This window comes from Euprymna scolopes, chromosome 31 (assembly GCF_053919585.1).
Source record: "Euprymna scolopes isolate OS-2025 chromosome 31, ASM5391958v1, whole genome shotgun sequence".
In the NCBI taxonomy this organism is placed as follows: Eukaryota; Metazoa; Mollusca; class Cephalopoda; order Sepiida; family Sepiolidae; genus Euprymna; species Euprymna scolopes.
Window position 1 is genome coordinate 46,013,951 of NC_136512.1, and position 22,540 is coordinate 46,036,490.

Sequence of the window (22,540 nt, forward strand, 5' to 3'; positions counted from 1 at the left end):
GTGTTTGTGGGTTACTCATAGGTTGAAATCTTGTCAATGTCAAAAATATGCAACAAACACAAAAAAGATTTTTGTCTCCATGACATTTTTGTTGGTTATATAAAAAAAATGAAACATTTCTTTCAATCTGAATGGTTGCCATTTAGTAAAAAAAACTTGCATGTCTGTATTCATGTCACTATCCTCTTGGGGGTGGGGGTAGCTTCTGATGGCTGTGAGATCTATACAAGCGTTTTTTTTTGTTTTTCTTTTCTTTGTTCCCCATGAAGTAAAACTGAAGACAAAAAGGCATTTTTCAGCCGCTCTTCACTCAAATTGCTTCCTCTTTTTTTTTTTTCTAAATTTTTAAGTGAAATTTTCTTTCTTTTAAAGGAGAAAAAAAGCCAACAAATCAAATCCTGCTTCTATTTTTTTAAGAATAAAAAAAGAACGTGTTCACTGAATTTGAAAAATAAAGATCTCTTTCTTCTAACAACCTGAATTGTTTTCAAATTGTATTCCCAATAATTAAATGCTAATAAACCATTAATGATATAACCAGATCCGACAGCAAATGTGATTATTTTTCTTTCTCAGCTTCTGTAGAATCTGGATTGTGTCTCCATATAAGAAACGCCACCAAAATTACCAACTTCATTTGTTTTTAATCATTTAATCAAATTTAATCATTTGGTTTTAATCATGCTTCTTCCTTCTAACTCTTTTTTGTTTTCGTTTCTCTTTTTTCTCCTTTTCCTCTGTTTTGTTGGACCAAATAATGGCTATCTGAGGTGAAGGAGAAGAGGATAAGAATCTGAAATTGCCATCTTGGCCACTTTCTCTCTCTCTTTCTCTCTTTCTTTCTCTCATGATGATGAAGAGGAGGATAACAACTGGAACCAGTTTGAAGTATTGGAGGCTTTTGTTTGTAAACATTCTACTGTATATCAAACTGTAAAATAGATGTGATTAATTAAACTGATGTTTTTTTCTTTTCATAATATCTTAATTTGCTGTTGTTTTCTATCAACACTTGTTTTACATGAAACCCATTTGCATAATTGCATTCTAAGTTTTTTATTTTCTATTCAATAATATAAAATAAATTTTTTAAAAAGTGTCAAAACTCTGCTCTAAAATTAAAGAAACTAGTGAGATGTTCAGGCATATGAACTTTGAAACTAAAAATTTGTCTTCAAAGAAAAAAAATTCTATAAACAACTGTACCTATCCAGCATTGCCTGGAAGTTACTATTAAAAATAATCAAATTTCAAAGCTAGAAAAATAGAATTTCATGAAGTATTTAAAATGGCGATATTTATGCACCCTTTGAACCAGATGTAACTTAGTGTTTGCTTGGCTTTCTCTAGAACATGACATCAACAGCTGGATTATGCTGAGCGTTGCCGATGAAATCATAACTATGCTACATAGAATAAAAATAGCAAAATTTTAAATCTAGAAACAACAGGAAAAAAGAAGAAAAACCAACCATAATTTTTAATTTTTATTAACTGTGTGAAGAAAAGATTTTTTTGTCAAATAAATAATTTTTAAGCAATTTTTTTTTTTTTTTTTTTTTTTTGCAAATAAATATGTGTTAGCAAATTTTTTTTTTGTCCAATAAATAACAAAAGTGGGTGGGTTGGGGTTGGGGTTGTTTTTTTTTTTTTTTTTTTTTTTTTTTTTTTTTTTTTTTTTTTTTTTTTGCCAATTGACTGGGAGTAGTTGAAATCTTTTTTTCCAATGGCAGGAAAATTTCCGGTGCTTATGCACTTTTGATACCACGCTATTTTTTTATTAATTTTTACAGATTAAATTCAAGTATCATGATATCTTTTTTTCTATAAAATTGTTAGGTGGAAGCACAAAATAGTTATAAAACACCATCTGCTCCCTATGTTAAGAATGGCTTTCGAAATAACAATATTTCAGCACAGTAGCAAAAGTGCACAAGTACCAAATTTCCTTTGGGAGATGTTTTCTTCAGATTTTTGGATGGCATAAGACGACGACAAAGTAGATGGAGAAGTAGTGAACATGTAAGGAAGCTCTTTACCAACCGGGTAGCTTTCAACGGTGTGAGTTAATATAGAGACAAACAGATCACTGTGCGCCGATCCCAACCCAAATCTACACTGGAGGTTTTTATTCGTTGTCATCTCGAACGCTCACAGGTATATCAGCTTGATAATGCATGCGATTTTTGGCCACAATTTTGCAAAAAAGGTCCCCATCCGGATTGCTGTTCATCGTCAACATTTAACATTCCCATATTTCCAGCCATAGCCATCGGTTTTGCTTTTTTGCTAGGATGCATTGACTTGCATGTGAGAAATGATGGACTTTTCTTTTTTTTACAATTGGTATCCAAATTCTCGTCTACTGTTGAAACCCAACGCATCGTGTTGTGATTGGCTGATCACCATGTTACGTCATGTAGCAGCTAAATCTGAGCTGTTGACGTCATGTTCCGGGGAAAGCCAAGCCAAATGCTGAGTTGTTTGGTTCAAAGGATGCATAAGTACCGCAACGACTGACAAAAGAAGTCACTTTATGAACCATTTTAATTTTTCAGAAAAGTCATCTTATTTCTTATGAGTAAGATTTTTATTTCACAAACTAATTTATTAAAATGGCTGACCTGTTTTCTAAGAAAAAGAAAATTACCTTCTCTGACTCGGACATGAAAGATACTGAAGTTCTGAACCATAATAATTATAGGTTTTAAGTAACTGACTTTTTTTAAATAGAAAAAATTGGCTAGTCAGAATCAAACATTGATTATTAATGGTAAAATCCAAAAAAAAAATATGCCTTTTTATATATTAGATTGACAATTTAGAAAAGTAGTCATGTCAAATTAAGTTGTTAATGTCAAATAAAAAAATTTTTAAAGCAAATATAAACCAACAAATGTCTAGTTTTATTTGGTTGGTTTATAATGATGTTCCAATAAAAATTTTCAATAAAATTTATTACGAAATCTTTTCCATCTTTATTTGAAAAAAAAAAAAACATGCCCGGGGGGGGGGGGCAATGACAATTGTGCTAAGGAAACAAGTTTTCCTCACGTCTGCTTCATGTAAATAAATTATATTTTGGGTTTTTTTTGTTTGTTTTTTTTACTTAATCTGAAACTAGCAATGATTCAAAACTACTCTGCAAGTATACTGGTTGTGTATCTGCATCTCAACTAAGGAGATTGGAACTCAGATATTTCTAACAGAAGTTGGACTCCATAGTGAGTGGCAGAACACAGAATAGGAATAATTTTATTTTTATGGCCAAATTTTTAAACAAATCAATGTTTTAACAATAAATATTCCCCAAATTTCAGATTCCTTTGTATTTTATTTTAGGGAGTATAGTATGGACACGACCTCTCATTTGAAAATTCAACTTGTAGCCATATCCTGAGGACGGTTGCAAAATTTGGAAAGCCAGAGGTCCGTCATCAATTGAAGGATATCCACAAGAAAAAGAGGATAGAGTGGGCAAGAGATCACATAAAGGTACATTTTCAAACTGTTTTGTTCACCGATGAGTGTCAAGTGACCCTTGATGGACCCAATGGGGAGGATGGTACCATAATGAGTCTACGTCCCGAAAGGATCAGGTGTCAACAAGGAGGTGGTGGTGTTATGCTCTGGGATGCAATTATTCGTAATGGGCTAGTAGGACCATTCAGAGTCACAGATGGAGTGAAAATTATTGCCAAACTCTAAACTGACTTCATTAAGGAACACTTGGAACAAGAAGAATTTAGCATTCTGGAAAAAGATGGTATTCATGCATGATAATGCACCGTCTCATTCTGCAAGGATAGCCACTGAATATTGGGAGAGAGTTTTTGTCAGACATGGGAAAATAAAGCCTGTTCTCCAGATTTAAATCCCATCAAAAATCTGTGGAGCATCTTGAAACAAAATATTTACTCCAGAGGAAAGCAGTACAACTCTGAGGATGACCTCTGGAATGTTATTCTGACTGCTGCCAAAGACATTTCATCAGATGAAATCGAAAGTTCGACATCTTCAATGGACCAAAGGCATTTTGCTCTTGTCAATAAAAATGGCAATTATATAAGATATTGATTGTACTCTGAAACCATATTGGAGCTTTTTTGTTCTTTATTATTGTTGTTCTTAATTTACAAATTTCTAGAATAATCAATGTTTTGATGATCTTTTAGCACTTCACCATATTTTAGCATTGGTTTGTATATAAAGTTGGCACGCTGAAAAAAATGCAAATCACCAAAATAGCTGCCAATTGTGCAGATAAGCTTAAAATTTCAGATCTGCGCTTGTGTTAGTGTTGCCATATAATGTGCTAAATTTCACAAATTTTCATTGAAAACTATCGGAGTTAGAACAAAAATATCAATTTGCATATAATTCTGGTATGGGGTGTGTGTGTGTGTGTGTGTGTATGTATATAAAATTTAAAGCTAAAAAAATAGAATTATTGATAACTAATAATTATATATATAACTAGCCTGGGTGCCCAGCGTTGCCCGAGTGTTTGGAGGTGTATGTTAAGCAACAAAAAAAAAGTGGTAGTAGGAAGGCATGCTCGAACCCATACCGAAAAGGGGGAAAAGAATGGGAAAAAAACCTGTCTTTGCTGTTACGACCACCGCCAAACCAGGAGTGACGTAGGTTTTAATTAAGGCTAGACAATCAAAAGGAGAGGATGACTTCGAAAATATCGTCGAAAAAAGTGACCCCACCCCCCTGTAGAAAAGTGCCCAGTTGAAGGTGAAGATATTGTTTTTAGCCAATTTTTTGATATTTGTCATCTGAAAGGTCGAACTTCAAAACGATACTGATCTTGTAAAAATCCGTCGCCTGTCGAAAGTTTTAGGCAGACATGCAAACACACACACATACATACATTTATATATTGATAACTCAAATTTTAGACCCAAACCGATTAAAAAGCTTGCTCTATCTCTGAATACCCTTTATGTAAAATTTCAAATGTTTAGACCAGAAATTGTCTGAGTAATTTTGTAGAGATCGAAGTGGTCAAATTTTTTTAAACTTTGACCCTTATTATGACCCCTTAACATTTATTGTTTTGGGCTCAAATCAAGTTATTAAGTTAGACCCATGTCTAAGGAACCTATATCTAAAATTTCAAGTGTTTAGACCGAAAATTGGTGGAGGAGTTTGGTAGAGTTCTCAAAGGTCAAATCGTTGAACTTTGACCCCTTAACAGCCAAATTTCTGGCTGAAAACCAATTACAAAAATTTTCCCAAATCTCCATACACTGTATATTAAATTTCGAGTCTGTAGACTGAAAATTGACAGTTATTGCATAGGGAAATGTACACAGGCACACAGACACTTTCACTTTTATAGATATATAGATTATTTTTTTTTTTAAATATGGTACCCTAAAATGATTCTAGCTAAGAGTAAGATAGTGTAAGACAGAGGCTGACCAATGATCTACACTTTTGATGGCCTTGTGCTGTGATATTTTTTAGCAAATAAATAATTCAAAGTGTAGTATCTGTTCTGATACTAAACTTTATCTTTTCTGTTCTCGGCCATCCATCTAGAATGAGTTAATTTTATTTTTTCTCTCCATCTAGAATTTTTGGAGAGCTGGATTCCCCACATTAAAAAATGACCTTGTGTCTAATTCTACCTTCATGGGGAGACAATAGGATAATACATAGTTAACACCTTTAACCAAAATAAGATTCTACTTTTTGAAAAACTTGACAGAAAAAGAAGAAGAATTACATTAGAATTTAAATGCAGTGTCATACATAAATTTAACATAAAATGATCTTCATTTTCTGGCTGTTTATAATTTTTTTTTTTTTCATTACTAACCTTACTTTAGACTGGAAAGATACTGGAAAGAAAACAACACATAATCATTTAAAATTTCCCCCTCCCCAGACCCAAATTATCTTAATTTTTTTTATTAACTGCCTTAAAACACTTGAATAGGGACTCATTTCATGTTAAATTTACATATGAAACTGATTCCCCACACTAAACTCTAAAAGAATACAGTCTTCTCGTGACAGCGGTCGGTTCTACGCATGCGTCAGATGACGTCATGACCTGATTTACTTTAAATAGTTGAAAAACTGAACAAATTTCATGTACGTCACATTAGGTCAGTCGATTAGCGCGTTGGTTCATTATTTAAAGGTTTTGGGTTCGAATCGTGGTGTGAGATGTCTTTTTCTTTTTTTGATTTTTTAAATTTAAATATTGAACCAGGCTTATTTAAGTCATTTTTCACGTGTTCGTTTTTCTGTTTTCATCGTTCGTTTGCCTTACGTTAGTTTTTTTTTATGTTTTGATTACCCCCCCCCCCCCCCCCGCTTAATTAAAACGTTTTCTTTTTTTTACTTCGCTTATAACAAACAAACCTACGTCGTCATCGTCACGCTTAACGACTTCCGGGCGCGCACCTGTCAATTTCATTCTTACTTAAATAAATTCAAACATCTTTCACTAACTCATTCTGGCTGGCCGATTTTATTTTCAAACTTCGCCTCAGGGCTTCGGGTTAGGTCAAATAGAAGCAGCAGAGTTAACTTTTATTGCTGCCACCTGTCAATAGTTAAATAAATAAATTCAAACGTGTTCCTTTGTATGTCGCGGTGGCCCAGTGGTTAGCGTCGCACGTTTTTTTTTTTAACACTTTAATTTCCAACTTTATTTAGAGACGAGACACTCCCCCTAATAAACAGGGAGCTGGTTTTCCCCGAACTTAGTTAAAAACAAACAAACCTATTTATTTATTTATTTATTTAAAAACTGTCCCGCACAAAATCGTAACGGCTGAATACCTATCGCCGTCACGTCAATCAAAAACGCGCACCTGTTTTTTTCACACTTTACTATTTTCCAACTGCACGTCGTCAACGCTTCGTTTTTTTTTTTTCACGGGCACCTGTTTTTTTTTTTTTTCACATTTTCGGGTTTTTTCACACACATACCTACAAACACCCGGGCAACGCCGGGTACCCCTTGCTAGTCTATATATATAAAAGCGAAAATGTATGTGTGTATGTATGTTCGCTTTTCCCTGATGTCCACGAAAGGCTTCTTTCAGAGAAGCTCTTGCTCGGTTCACAACTTCTTAAAACTTTTTGTAATATCTCAGAATTATCCACGGAGCTCGCCTGTCTATTTAATTTTATTAACTTTCAAACGTTAATTATTCCACATTTCCCGCATCGGCACGCGTTACATTCGGTTTTCGGTATAAAAAAAGCGAACCTCGACTCTAATCACAGGCCCAGAGCCAGTTTGGTCAATGTCGACTTCGTCTTCGCTCCTCCTAATAAACAGGGAGCGGGTTTTTAAAAACAAACAAACCCATTTATTCAAAACTGTCCCGCACAAAATCGTAACTGCTGAATACCTATCGCCGTCACGTCAATCAAAAACGCGCACCTGTTTTTTTTAAAACACTTTACTATTTTCCAATTGCGCGTCGTCAACGCTTCAGGGTTTTTTCACATACCCCGTAAAACACCCGGGCAACGCTGGTTACCCCTCGCTAGTATATATATAAAAGCGAAAATGTGTTTGTGTGTCTGCTAAAAACTTTCGACAGACATGACAAAAATTCACAAACTTAGTATCATATTGAAGCTCCATCCTTTGCCCGAAAAATATCGAAAAAATTGGCCAAAAACGTTCATTTTTTTCACCCCGAAATCAACAATTTCCGACAGGGTGGGGTCAACGAAAACGGTCCTCTCATGACGACGAGCGGTTCTACACATGCGTCAGATGACGTCATGACCTTATTTACTTTAAATAGTTGAAGAACTGACTAAATTTCATGTACATCATGTTAGCTCAGTTGATTAGCGCGTTGGTTTGTTATTTAAACGTTTCGGGTTTGAATTGTGGTGTGAGATGTCTTCTTTTTTTTTTTTTCGATTTTTTTAAATTTAAATATTGAACCAGTGTTATTCAAGCCATTTTTCACGTAACGTTCGTTTTTCTGTTTTTTTGTTTTTTTTACTTCGCTTATCCACCCCCGACCATCCTTCGCTCAAAAAATATCGAAAAATTGGCCAAAAACGTTCATTTTTTTCACCCTGAAATCGACAATTTTCGACAGGGAGGAGGGTCAACAAAAACGGTCTTCTCGTGACGGCGGCCGGTTCGTTATCTAAACATTTTAGGTTCGAATTGTGGTGTGAGATGTCTTCTTTTTTTTTTTTTTTTTGATTTTTTAAATTTAAATATTGAACCAGTGTTATTTAAACCATTTTTCACGTAACGTTCGTTTTTCTGGGTTTTTTTACTTCACTTATTCTTAGCGACACCCAAAAACACCCGGGTACCCACCAATTTTTGAAATTTTAATATCGAAACAGGCTTATTTAAGCCATTTTTCACATGTATTTTTTTTTGGTTTTAACATTCGTTTTTCTGTTTTCTTTTTTCGATTTTTACATTTAACATCATTCGTTTGCCTTACGTTAGTTTTTTCTGTGTTTTCTTTTTCGATGTTTTGATTACCCCCCCCCCCGCCGCTTAAGTTTTAACGTTCGTTTTTATGTTTTCTTTTTTTACTTCGCTTATAACAAATAAACCATTGACCTCATTTGCTGAATAGCTATTGCTTACGTTGTTGTCATCGTAACGCTTTACGACTTCCGTGCGGAAACAGTCCTCCCATGACGACGACCGGTTCTACGCATGCGTCAGATGACGTCATGACCTGATTTACTTTAAATAGTTGAAAAACTGATTAAATTTTATGTACTTCACATTAGCTCAGTTGATTAGCGCATTAGTTCATTTTCTAAACGTTTTGGGTTCGGATCGTGGTGTGAGATGTCTTTTTCGATTTTTTAAATTTAAATATTGAACCAGTGTTATTTAAGCCATTTTTCATGTAACGATCGTTTTTCCGTTTTTTTTTTTTACTTCGCTTATCCACCCCCGACCACACACCCAAAAACACCCGAGTACCCACCGATTTTTGAAATTTTAATATCGAAACAGGCCATTTTTCACGTGTTCGTTTTCTGTTTTCATCATTCGTTTGCCTTACGTTAGTTTTTTTTTCGATGTTTTGATTACCTCCCCCCCGCTTAAGTTTTAACATTGTTTTCTTTTTTTACTTCGCTTTTAACAAACAAACCTAGTCATTGACGTTGTTGTAACGCTCGACGACTTCCGTGCGCGCACCTGTCAATTTAAACATCTTTCAGTAACTCATTCTGGCTGGCCAATTTCATTTTCAAATTTCGCCTCCGGGCTTCGGGTTCAATCCTACCCCCCCCCATCCGGTTTCTTTTTTATTTAACACCACACACACCTCCAAACACCGCTAGTATCTATATATATAAAAGCGAAAATGTATGTATGTATGTACGCTTTTCTTCGATGTCCACAAAAGGCTTCTTTCAGAGAAGCGCTCGCTCGGTTCACAACTATAAATCTATAAATTGTAATATCTCACAGTTAACCACGGAGCTCACCTGTCTATTTAATTTTATTGACTTTCAAACGTTAATTATTCCACATTTCCCGCATCGGCACGCATTACATTCGGTTTTCGGTATAAACAAAAAGCGAAACTCGACTCTAATAACAGGCCCAGAGCCAGTGAACGTTTGTCGACTTCGTCATATCAGACGGGGAAGCAGGTTTTTGAAAACAAACAAACCGATTTATTGACCTCATTAAAAACTGTCCCGCACAAAATTCTGACTGCTGAATACCTATCGCCGTCACGTCAATCAAAAACGAGCACCTGTTTTTTTTTTTTTTCACACTTTACTATTTTCCAACTGCACGTTGTCAAGGCTTTGTTTTTTTTTCACGGGCACCTGTTTTTTTTCACTCACACCTACAAACACCCGGGCAACGCCGAGTACCCCTCGCTAGTCTATAATATAAATCTCACCTGTCTGTTTAAATGTATGTATGTATGTTTGTCAAAAGTTTTAGGCAGACATACAGAGGCCACAGATTTTCACGAGATCGGTATCATTTTGAAGTTTGTTGTCTCAGACAATAACTATCGAAAAATTAGCCAAAAACATTAATTCATTCACCCTCAACTGGGCAGTTTTCTACAAGAACTGGTCGATTTTTTGCGAGCCATTTTTGCAAGTCATCGTATTGGTTGGATTGACTTTGCCTAATTTCAACGCTTCAAACTTCTGGTCACATCACGGAGTAGCGGTAAGATGCCAGATTTTCTTTCACTTTCTTTTCCGCCTTTGCATCATAGGTTCGAGCCTGCCTGCCTACTACAACTTTTTTTTTTTTTTTTTTTTTTTTTGCTCAACACACATCTCCAAACACCTGGGCACTCAGGCTAGTATATATATAAAAGCGAAAATGTGTGTGTTTGTATGTCTCGCAAAAACCTTCAACAGAGACGACAGATTTTCACGAGATAGGTATCATTTTGAAGCCCGGCATCTTGGACAACAAATATCGAAAAATTGGCCAAAAACATTAATTCCTTCACCCTAAATTGGACCCTTTTCTACATGGAGGGGTGCCGGAAAAATAATTCCTTCATTTTCTCTCCTCCTGCTACTACAACAATGACGTCATGTTCGACCTAGAAAACATTGACGTTAGTTTAAACCACATGCAAGTGTTTTTGAAGGTTTAATTTTATCGGTTCTCAATTGTATGTCTCTTTGGCGTAGACGTAATGTGTCAGGCTTTTTTTTCTCCACCTTCGCCTCGATACTTCGAGTTCGAGCCTACCTTCCTACCTTTTTCCCTTCTTTTACTTTTCTTTTTCTTTTTGCTTTGTTTTGGTTTTTCCAATTTTTTTTTAACATCGTGTTTTTTTTATAATATTAAAACAGAGTCACCCTCTCCTACATACACACCTCCAAACACCCGGGCAAAAACAGAAAATACAACTTTGTTATATATGGGTTGTGGAATTGCATTCATCTGCAAAAGATCTAGCTAATTTGCATATTCTTTTCAACATTCTTTTTATTAATTCCCTATTAATTTTTTCGGTTTTGTTATGAGATGATAATCTTTAGTTAACTATTACGTGTAATCATAATCATGCAGATATTTTTTTTTTTTTTTTTTTTTTTTTTTTTATTACATTTTCACCCCAAACAAGGCAAATTGCCACTTTGGTGTAGGGGGCTACTATCAGGGGCAACAACTACTGGGGTACTATGTAGGGATTTGGGCAGCAAGGTGTCGGTTCACGTTACACTTGAACTTCTGCACGTCAGTACTGTTGGGGAAGCAGGGACCTGGAATGGAATTCCAGAGTCTTGCGGTTCTGGGGAAGAAACTATTGGAGTAAAAAGATCTTTTACATCTAGGGACCTCTACAGTGTGGGGGTGGGATCTAGTAGCCTGTCGGGTTTGTCGAGGGTGCTCGCGTCGTGGGGGCACAAGTGATTGCAGTTCATCAGAGCATTCACCACTAAAATACTTGTAGAACAGGCAGAGGGATGCAACATTTCGTCGATGGGACAGAGGCTGAAGCTTAGATGCCAGTTCAGGGCCTATCAGATTTGCGACTCTCTTTTGAACCTTGTCAAGGAGCGAGAGACTAGTAGCAGATGCACCAGCCCAGATGTGGCAGCAATACTCCATACATGGGCGAATATTCTACATGATTTATATTTGCATAAAAAGTTTACAGTAAACACAAAATTGTTTCCATATATATTTATGTATACGTGTATATTTTTGTTTAATCTATAAAAGTGAACGTGTCTGTGTGTGTGTACATTTTTCTACGCAATAACTCTTTCAATTTTCAGTTTACAGACTCGAAATTTGGGATTTGGGAAAATCTTTGTAATCTGTGTTCGGCCAGAAATTTGGCTGTTAAGGGGTCAAAGTTCAATGATTTGACTTTTGAGAACTCTACCAAACTCCTCTGTCAATTTTGGGTCTAAACACAAATTTTAGATATAGGTTCCTTGAACATGGATCAAACTTAATAACTTGATTTGAGCCCAAAACAATAAATGTTGAGGGATCATAATAGGGGTCAAAGTTAAAAAAATTGACCGCTTTTTTTTATGCTCAACATACACATCCAAACACCCGGCCAACGCCGGGCTGAAATGCTAGTAATATATAAAAATATAAACGTGTGATGATAAAAATATAAACGTGTGATGATAAAAATATAAACGTGTGATAATAAAAATATATGAAATTTTGTAGATGTTTGTTTCAGTGCACAATGGAATCCATTGCAAAATAAAGTTGGCATAAATCAAATATTTTTAAAGACCATAAAGGATGATATCCATTAAAACAGGTTTCAGGTATCATGATGAGATACATTTTATCATCATAGATGCTAAAGTAAAAAAGGATGAAGTCATTAAAACAGAACATTACTGTAGTTGATAATTGATTGAGAAAATTACTCATCGCTCAAATTACATGCTTTCAGGATATTCATTAAAACTCTTGACAACTGATAGCATTTACAGAATAGATGACTTTTTTTAAGCATTTTTTTTTCTTACTCCTGTTCACCCCTTACAAAGCATATCACCACTTGGATGTAAGGGGCTACTATTTTGATTTTTATAAATAAGTAAAAATTCGTAGATGCTAGAAATCATTGCAACAGCCAAAAGAAAGCATGCTGAAATAATCAGGGAACACATTGAATTGCAAAAGATAGGAACTTGTCATTTCTGGAAAATCTATAATAGTGTAGTGAATAAAGGGCAATCAGTAATTCCCCCCTGAGCAACAACCAGAAGTTTGCATGCACAACAATGGAGAAGACGGAACTGCTTGCCCGGCAATTCACTTCTAACTCCACCTTAGAGCCAACAAACAACTTCCTCCCAAATTTCCTTATACGGATTGAAACCACATTAGATGATGTAAATCACCCCTTCTCATGTCCGCGATATCATAAAAAACTTAGACACCTTAAAGGCCTGCTGTACTAATTAAGAAATGTTCAGCCAAGCTAGCCCCCATACTTTCCAAGGTCTACAATAAATGCCTTGCTGAATCTTGCACTCTAATAGCTGGAAGATGGCCTCTGTGGTACCAGTGTACAAGAATTCTGGTGAAAGAACAGACCCTCTCAATTATCGCCCCATTAGTCTCCTCTCACTCTTCGCTAAAATCTTAGAGACCTTACTTAATCAAGCACTCCTCATGTCCGTGATATCATGAAAATCATCAGCTCGCAAAAGCAAATCTGCTCTTTGACATTAATTCATGCAATGTCGTTCTACTGCAGATATTTTAACAGTCATCTCTGAACATATTTACCATGTACTGGATAAGGTGGGCAAAGCCAGGGCTGGAGCCCTTGATATATCCAAGGCCTTTGACAAAATCTGGCATAAAGGGCTGCTAATGAAAATTAAATCGTACATATACTAGACATACTGGACATATACTAAATATAATTAGATTCTTCTTAGATAATAGAAGCATTGACGGACGGACGGACATCCAAGCAGCATAACATTAATGCAGGAGTGCCTCGGGAGTCGATCCTTCAACCATTATTATTCCTGATATTCATAAACAACCTCCCTGATAATATTGTGTCCGAGATGGGTATATTTGCTGATGATACAACGCTCTATAATATGCATGAGGGAAGAACAGATGTACATAAATCTAAAACAATGGCAAAATCATTAGAAAATGACCTCCCTACTACAGTGAAATGGGGCCGCAAATGGATGGTAACATTTAATGCTAGTAAAACTAAGATGCTCTCCTTTAACAATTACAAGACGCCTCTCCAACCTCCATGACAAATAGTACCTTACCTGAGAATTCTACCTTCAAACTCCTCTGCCTAACATTTGCGAGCAATATGAACTGGAACAAATACATAGAGGACATTGCAAAGGCTGCTGCAAAGAAGATGGGTTCCCTCTATCGAGCTAGAAGACTACTCACACCTGAGAGTATTTGTACCTTTATAAAGCTATTATTTGCCCATACATGGAGTATTGTTGCACATCTGGGCTGATGCATCTACCACTAGTCTCCAAAAGAGTTGTCAGTCTAATCGTTCCCATTTTATCAACTAAGCTCCAGCCTCTGTCCCATCGTCTCAATGTTGCATCACTGTGCCTGTTTTACAAATATGTTAATGGAATGTGTTCTGATGAACTTGTTTCACTTGTACCCTCTCGACATACCTATTCCCGACAAACCCGCTTAGCAATAAGATCTCACCTCTTTACTGTTGATGTCCCTAAATGCCAGAAGGCTTTCTATTCTAATCGTTTCTTTAAATCTATATAAAAATAATATTCAGCTCTATAACAAAGACTAATGTGCATTTGTGTATACAGCTATATAACATGTAGATGTAATTTCCTCTTCCTTCTGTAATGGGAGTAATAAAACTTGCCAGACAGAATGATTTGAAATGTTTAGGAAAAGGGAGAAACACATAGCAATCCAGATGATCCCTCCCACCATCTGGAATGCATTTTGAAAGAAATTCCTTGTTCTGTTTACTTTCTACACCAATTGATATATTTTCTTTACTTTACAGATTTAGACATGTGTGAATACTATTGAAGCATAATTTATTTTTGTATTTCGTATCAATAAGGATAATCTATATATATAAAAGCGAAAATGTATGTATGTGTGTGTGTGTGTTTGTATGTATGTATGTATGTTTGTTTGTGTGTCTGCTAAAAACTTTCGACAGACAACAAAAATTCACAAACTTGGTCTCATATGAAAGCCCCACCCTCCGGATGACAAATATCGAAAAATCGGCCCAAAGTGACCATCAGAAGTGCGTCAACTGATCGATTTTCTGCAGGGGGGGGGCTCCAAAAAGTGACATTTTAATGTTAAACATTACATATTTTTAAATCGATTTACAACTGCCCCAAAAAATACGGCCGCCAACTCTTATACATAAAGTATACACGCGGCCGTTTATTTTGGGTCAACTTGTATTTAAAACCCGCTGAGTCATTTCACATGATCTTGACGTCAGCAACCTCTAATGGCCGTTGGAATTTACAATTTAAAAATGTTATCGGTAAAAATTAATTAAAGCTAAACTATGAACTTCTACGCTATGGCAACGTTACCAATGTTATTACCACATTCAAAAAGGTAGATACGATAGTTAAACGAAAGATAAAGTAAAAAAAAAAATATGCTTACAAAAAAAATATTAACGATCGAAGTTTTTTTTTTAAATAAAAACAGCCAGACGCCATTTTCCAGTCTTTAGAGTAAGGCAGACAAAGTGAGAGAGAGATGTCTAGACAGATTCGACAGGGGGGAGGGTCAACAACGCATGCGTCAAATGACGTCATGACCTGATTTACTTTAAATAGTTGATAAACTGAACAGACTTTATATACGCCGCTTTAGCGCAGGTAGTTAAGGGCTTGGTTCATTATCTAAACGTTTTGGGTTCGAATCGTGGTGAGATGTTTTTTGGGTTTTTTTCGATCTTTTTAAATTTAAATATAGAACCCTGTATTATTTAAGCCATTTTTCACGTAACATTCGTTCGTTTGCCTTACGTTATTTTTTTTTGTGTTAACCCCCCACTGCTTAATGAAAACGTTTTCTGCTTCGCTTATAACAATGCTTACATCGTCATCATCGTCGTCGTCGTAACGCTCGACGACTTTCAAACATCTTTCACTTCTGGCTGGCCGATTTTATTTTCAAACTTCGCCTCAGGGTTTCGGCTTCGATCCTACCCCCCCCCTCCCCGGCTTCTTTTTTATTTAACACCACACACCCCTACAAACACCCGGGCAACGCCGGGTACCCCTCGCTAGTATAAGAGAAAAGAGATTTTTCTTTTTTTTTTTTTTTGTTGAGTTATGCAAGAAGACGCTTTTAAAGATATGAGAAATTTTATGACAAATCTTTCAGTCCAGAATAAACCACCTCCTTCAGATATTTTTTTTTTTATTTGAATATTTTATTTGAACATTATTTTATCTTTACCAAACAATTAAGAGAAATATGCAATATCAGAACCATTGGACAAGTAAAATCCAGTTTTCTAAGCCAATAAAAATTAGATCAAATCTAACATATTATATCTACTTATATATAAAAGGTACTGTATGCGTGAGAGAGAGGTGAGTTTGTTCCCCCATGAGCTCTAAAACAGCTGGGACGTTTTGGGGTTTTTTTTTTAATTTTACACGAACATACTTTATGTGTCAGGGAGTTTGTACATACTTAATGTTTGTCGGGGAGTGCCTCCAATTAGTATCTAAAATCAATAATAAAAAAATCCGATAAAGAAGGAATAGTCCAATTTTGATCAAAGTTAACACTTTTATACAGCCTAACATCACACGTGTATTTAAGAAGTTTTATCACCGCACAAGCAGAAAGGTCCGGCGTATAAAAATCAACAGTTCTTTTGATGAAAATAAAATAAATATAATTTTATAAAATCAATAGGTTCTCTATGGTGCAATGTAGACGGATACATTGTGACTAAAGCATTGCAGAGAGACATGTGAAGCTTCCTTTTGGTTCATTACGATGGAGGGTCTCTGACTAGAGCAGAAAATGAATTGATTTGATTGAAAAATGAGTAATTTCAATGACAAAAGTATTGGAAGTGTTGAATATTCATTGAGCCTCATTCAATTTCGAGCAACATTGGGTCCCCTTGCTAGTATCAAAATAATTTTGGGTTATAGTCGGCTAACATACTTAACTTCTGGTGTGTCTGCTACTGGAAATGCTGAGAAGGCAAATCAGTTCCTTCACTTTTATTGTTCTTTAGTATTTTTATTGTGAAACGATTTGTTGAAATAAAATATAAGAAAAATATACAATAAAAATAACAAAATTAGTTTTTCTTTGCATCTTAAAATCTAAATTTAAAAAATAAGTATTTTATTTGACATTTTATAAAAATATATTTATGAAATTAATAAAAAATTTTCAATAATTCTTAAATTATTTTAAAGACTGGAAAAACTTCTTAATGATTATATGGCAAATGAAAAAAGTTTAAAAAAAAAAATTTTTTTTTAAAAGTACATGCACAAGGTGTGAGAGAAAAAAAGCAAAAGAACTGATTTGCCTTGTCATCACTTCTGGTAGCAAACACACCAGAATTTATGAAATATGTTAGTCTCAGAATTAGGTAATAGTCAGTTATCTTCTATTAATAAAAAGTTGCTCTTTTTTTATCTTATAATTTTTCATAAACTTAATTTTTGAAGGAATATTTGTCTATTTTTTTGGTCCAACTGGTTGGAGAAGAAAAGTAAAAATTTCTAGTGATTTACAGTTAGTTCTGGTTGGTTGTATAATTTCAAGAATATCTCTAAGGATTGTATTTTAAAATCTTAAGAACGATTATGTCTCAAAAAAATATATATTTTGCATTTTTGACTGTTGGAAGTAAATACAGTTTTAAGTTGCTCTAACAATAATTCCATACATACAAAATACATGTTTTGAAAAATTATTTTTCTTTCCAACCATATACATGTTTTTAAAATAGGCCCAGAAATAAGTGAGAAAGTTAAACAATGTTGCATAATGAACTGGGAATAAAATGGCTTATGCAGTTTTTGTGCCACCATACCCAACCTACACCTGATGTGGAAGAGGCAGGTTAAAAAAAGAAGAAATTGATATTACCAGGCAAATCATTTGTATGTACGAGGAATATCAGGGGAAGGGAAAGTTCAAAATAACATGACACTCGATTTTGCCCCCCTATAAACTTTAATGCTAGCCAAAAATTAATCTGTTAAAATTATTCAAAGATCTTGTCAGACTTTTTTTTTTGTTCTCATGCAGAGAGTGATCCAGATGTAACTCAGTGCCCGCCCGGCTTTCCCCAGAACATGACGTCAACAGCCAGAGTAAGCAGAGTGTCGCCGACGAAATTAAGCTGTCTGACGTAACATAAAGCTGAGCCAATGACAATGTAGCGCAGTGGTTTTCAACGCGACACATATTCGCAAGTTTCAAAGCAGCAGACAACAATTTGGAAGAGGAAGAAAAGAAAAATTAGTGAAAAAAAACAAGAACAAAAAAAAAAAACACCATTTCGTACTTTCATGTCAGAAAAAAAAAAAACATGAATTTTATAAAAGTGAACAGCTGGACGAAAACTCATCATGTGGATATGGACACAGATGCAATCTTATATAATAGGAAAGGTAAGCGATGACTATGCCTGGAGGTGTCAGGCTACCAAATGCCAAACCTTTACATCATCCGGACTGGTACCTTTTTTTGCCAAGTCTAGGCTGACAATTGCCATCATACTTAAAATAATCAACTTGTGGGTGTTCGAGCGAGCAACACAGAAACACCTCCAGCGTGAATGCAGAATATGATCTTCGCACACCATTAATAAAACAACGGTCTGAAGAAACATGTTTTAATATGAAAAAAAAAAACCCATCTCACCAAGTTTTTTGTTTCAACTTTTCTAGTTTTCAGGTTTTTCCTTAAAAAAAAAAAATCCTTGAAAGTATTTGACTTACCTTTGAACCTTTTCTTGAACAAAAAAATCTTTAACATTATTAAAAAATATATATATATATATAGCAAAAAAAAAATATTGTTATAACATTTTTCTTTACAGTTAATAAAACTTAAAATTTAAAGTAGGTTTTCTTTTCTTGTTATGCTTTCATTGGCGATGCTCGGCTTAATTTCCTCAGCGACGCTCGGCTTACTCCGGCTGTTGACGTCATGTTCCGGGGAAAGCCAGGCGGGCTCCGAGTTACATCTGGATCACTCTCTGCATGAGTACCTTTTTTTTTTTTTCCAACAAAATGACATATTTAATAAATAACAAAAGCTTCAGAAAAACATACCAAATTTTTTTTTAAGGAAAAAAGGAAAACAATAATTGTAGAATTTTTATTGCAAACAAAAGATTAACAACTAACAAGATTTAATAAAAAGTCAATGGCTTCAAATGATAAATTCTTCCTGAAAAAAAAAATTATCCTAAAAGATTTTTTCCTTTAAAGGAAAAAATAAGGGTAATTATAAAAATACTTCACACAGAAAACCTGTAGATATCAATTTTTATTGAATGTTAGATCCCAATTTTAAAGGATTTCAAAGTGAATCGATCACAGCATTTCTGTGAACAAAAATAAGCTTCAATTGGAATTGTCCGATCAGAACTAGTCATGCATAAAGATGTTGTCATGAAATAGAGATTCGAATGGAAGATACATTGAATAAATTGGTCAAACACTCTTTTGCCACACCAACACAATTTGTGGTCTTCTATGAAAGTTTGAAGATGTCGAAAGAGGGTTTCATCACTATATGAGACACTGGCAAAAAAAAAAAAAAAAATTTGAGGTCAAATTTTTAGAGACAATTTTTAAGGAAATAAACAATTGCTTCAAAATAAATACACTTTTTTTTAAAGTAAATATTAAAATTATTTTAGAAAAATTTTAATTTTTTTCTTCAGACTTTGGAATTCCTCTCTGTTCTGTTTATCCGATTGTACTGACATGCAGAAATTTTAATTTGAATAAACATCTCCCTGCACAACTCCCCACTTAGAATCCCCCCCCCTCCAATCTGGCTCCTAATCATACTAATTTCTTACGTTTTGTAACAACGGGGGTTGCAGGGTCCCGCTAAAGTATATTTTAATGTATTAAAAAAAAAAAAAAAAAAAAAAGTGACTTGGGTGAGAATTGAAACCAAAAGCAAAATTTGTCAAATAAAATAAAAATATAAACAGATGAAATAAAATGTTTGCATGGGGAAAAGTTTGAAATATAACTAAATGAAAAAAGGTTATAAACTGTTAAAAAATGTAAAATAAAAACTACTTAAATGTGATATTCATTTAAAACCGCCCCAAATACCTAAAAGTTGTTCTGCTAGAGTATTTTTACCTAAGTTTATAAACTTAGTTTCATTAAAAAGTTGTAGAAACATTTCACTCTGCAATTCATCAGTTTCTTTTTTGTTATTAATGTTTTTTGCGTTGGTTTTAGTGTCCCAAATTGCCATATGCAAGAAAGTTTTGTTTTTGTTTTGTTTTAATTAAAGAATCATAATTGGCTTGGAATTTTTGTTTCTTTTAAATAAAAATTTAACCCTCAGTTGATTTAAACTGCTGATAAAAAAAATTAAAAATCTAAATAAGGAAATTGTTTTTGTTTTAATAGCTTCCGGTAAAAAAAACCTTCCAGTAAATAGTACAAATTACAAAATAATCCTGTTTAAATGCAAAAAAACAAAAAAAAACAAAACAAAAAAAAAAAAAAAAAAAAAAAAACGTCTACCAGTAGGTGTGTGAACCTCAAAACTAATGGTTAACCTTCTAATTCATTTGGCCACAGCGCTGATTAAGACATCACATCAAAATATTCTGTATTTAAACTAATTTAGAGATCTATGGTTGACGCAGGCACAGATGTTAAAATCATTTAGAATGAGACGATTTTAAGTGACCTCCCCCCTTGAAATGAAACACAATTTCTACACAAAATAATTGACCATTCTTTTTTCAAATTTTTGGATGTTATTTATCCAAGAGGTTGCTCTTTCTAACAATGCCGAGTTGTTGCATGTTGCATGTACAGTGCAGATGAAAAAGGTTTTTAGCAGACATGCAAACACACACACTAACATCTCTCCTTTATATAATAAACTAGCAGGTGGGTGCCTGGCATTGCTGTGCGCTGGGGGGAAAAAAAAACTCCCCTCCTCCTCCCAAAATAAATCAAAACAACTTTTCTTTTAATCAAAATAGCAGAGACTGCCCATGCAACTGAAAAAAAAAAAAAAAAGCCATGGTTGCCAGGCTTGAATGTGAAACACAAAAGAGGAGAAGGCCAGCACTTTTGCCCACAAAATGTTTTAAACATAGTTTTAGTTTAATACGCATGTGTGACTTGCGACAGAAAAAGATGTGAAAAACGCCCCCCCCCCCCCGAACCTTTCTAAAATTTTAATTCCCTACAGAATGAATAATTTTTTTCTAATTTTCACATGCATCCGGAACATTGATAGTACCAGTTTTGTACCGATTCGATGTGCATGACAAAAGTTTTTAGCAGACATACAAACACACAGATGTTTGAGATTTATATAATAGACTTTTTTTTTATTTTATAAAAAATGTATTATATAACAATGTCTCCATCAGAAAACGGTTCTGGATATGACCATAAACATATCCAGTGGTGAGGCCCCAGCTTGCGGGCTTTGGAGAGTGTGGAGCCACCCTTTAATTGCCATTGCTCCCAGGTCCACTCTGACCCGGAGTGGTAGTACATGTTAGGGTCCCAACTATGGGTTAAATAGAAACCGACTTGAAAACAACAAATATATTCTATTAAAAAATTTTTCTTCAAAATCTTTGGTTTCTGCATTAAATAACCTGAAAAGGGTTGATATGCCGTAACACAACCAACCATCAGAAAACTATTTATGAACATGCACATATTTGTAAATTGTTGCGTTTATATTTATACTCAGCAGACTCACCACGAGGCTTCTGTATTTGAAAATATTTGCATTTGAAAACTTACCTATTAGCGACAATGACATCAGCACAGCAAATCTGGAGAGTTGGAAAGTCCATTTTATTTTGTACAATACGTGCAGGAGTCGATTGAAATGTATTATGAGCAACATCAAGATGAGAAAGAACAAGATTAACAACACTGGCTGGCAAATGTGGGATTTGATTGTTCGACACAAACAAACTTTTTAACTTTTTAAGCTTACCAATTTTGGTTGGAAGTCGCTCCAACTGGTTGTGTGAGGCGTGTAACATTAACAGTTGTTGAAATTTGTCAAGGTTTTCAGGAAGTCTTGTAATTTTGTTCTCATTCACATCCAAAAGTGTCAGGCAGTTTACAAGAGGTGGTTCTAGTAAGCACAATGGTAAAGAAGAAAATTGGTTTTGTTTCAAAATCAGTTCAGACAATTTGAGATTGCAAAACGAATCTGGGAGCATTGTAAGAAGGTTTGCTGTGAAGTCAAGAGTTTGTAAAAATTTCAATTGTAGAATTCGCGAATCAACTTTTTTGAGAGAACAGCCTGTCACAGTCAACTGTGTGAGTGATTGGGGAAAACCTTTGAGAATAGGATAATCCTGTTTTTTAAAAATGCTTAACTTTTTCTTGCAACTCTCCAGCTGTCTGGTAGCTACTGGTAACAAGACTGTGAGAGATTGGTTAGAAGGTGGACTAATTCCTTGGAGACAACCTTTGAGAACAGACAAAAAACTCTTTAGTTGAATACCATCTGCCTAAAAAGAATAAAAAAAATTAATACAAAACTGTAAATCCATATTTTTTTTCAGCAATTATTCTAAAAATTCATATATTATTTTTAATGAAGAATAAGTTTTTAACTGCATGTTTGGTGGAATGCAGATGACAGGTTGGTGATGCAAGAAATATCTGGTTTGACATTTGATCATGTAAAATTGATTTCTCTACTTGGAAAACTTATTGCCTCTTTAAATGAGGGTGGGGGGGGGTCAAGATTAATGCTGAGAAATCAAACCACTTGATACCCTAAAAAAATTTGATGTTCATTCCAAATTAAAAGACTGATTGGTCAGTGTTT

At 34.6% G+C, this 22,540-nt stretch overlaps 1 protein-coding gene across 6 annotated transcripts in view; it reads right to left on the bottom strand.

The window, feature by feature from the left end:
* Positions 1-18,826: 18,826 nt before the first annotated feature.
* Positions 18,827-22,540, bottom strand: part of LOC145255730 (leucine-rich repeat protein 1-like) — a 40,429-nt gene continuing 36,715 nt past the window's right edge. For 5 of the 6 annotated variants that reach the window (XM_080114343.1, XM_080114344.1, XM_080114340.1 and 2 more), the window contains 2 exons: positions 21,493-22,217; positions 18,827-19,269 (listed from right to left, as the gene is read on the bottom strand). In XM_080114343.1, the coding sequence (XP_079970469.1) occupies positions 19,023-19,269; positions 21,493-22,217 (972 nt within the window). In that variant the 3' untranslated portion in view covers positions 18,827-19,022. The remainder of the gene's footprint in view (positions 19,270-21,492; positions 22,218-22,540) is intronic. The other variant, XM_080114346.1, reaches the window with a different exon arrangement.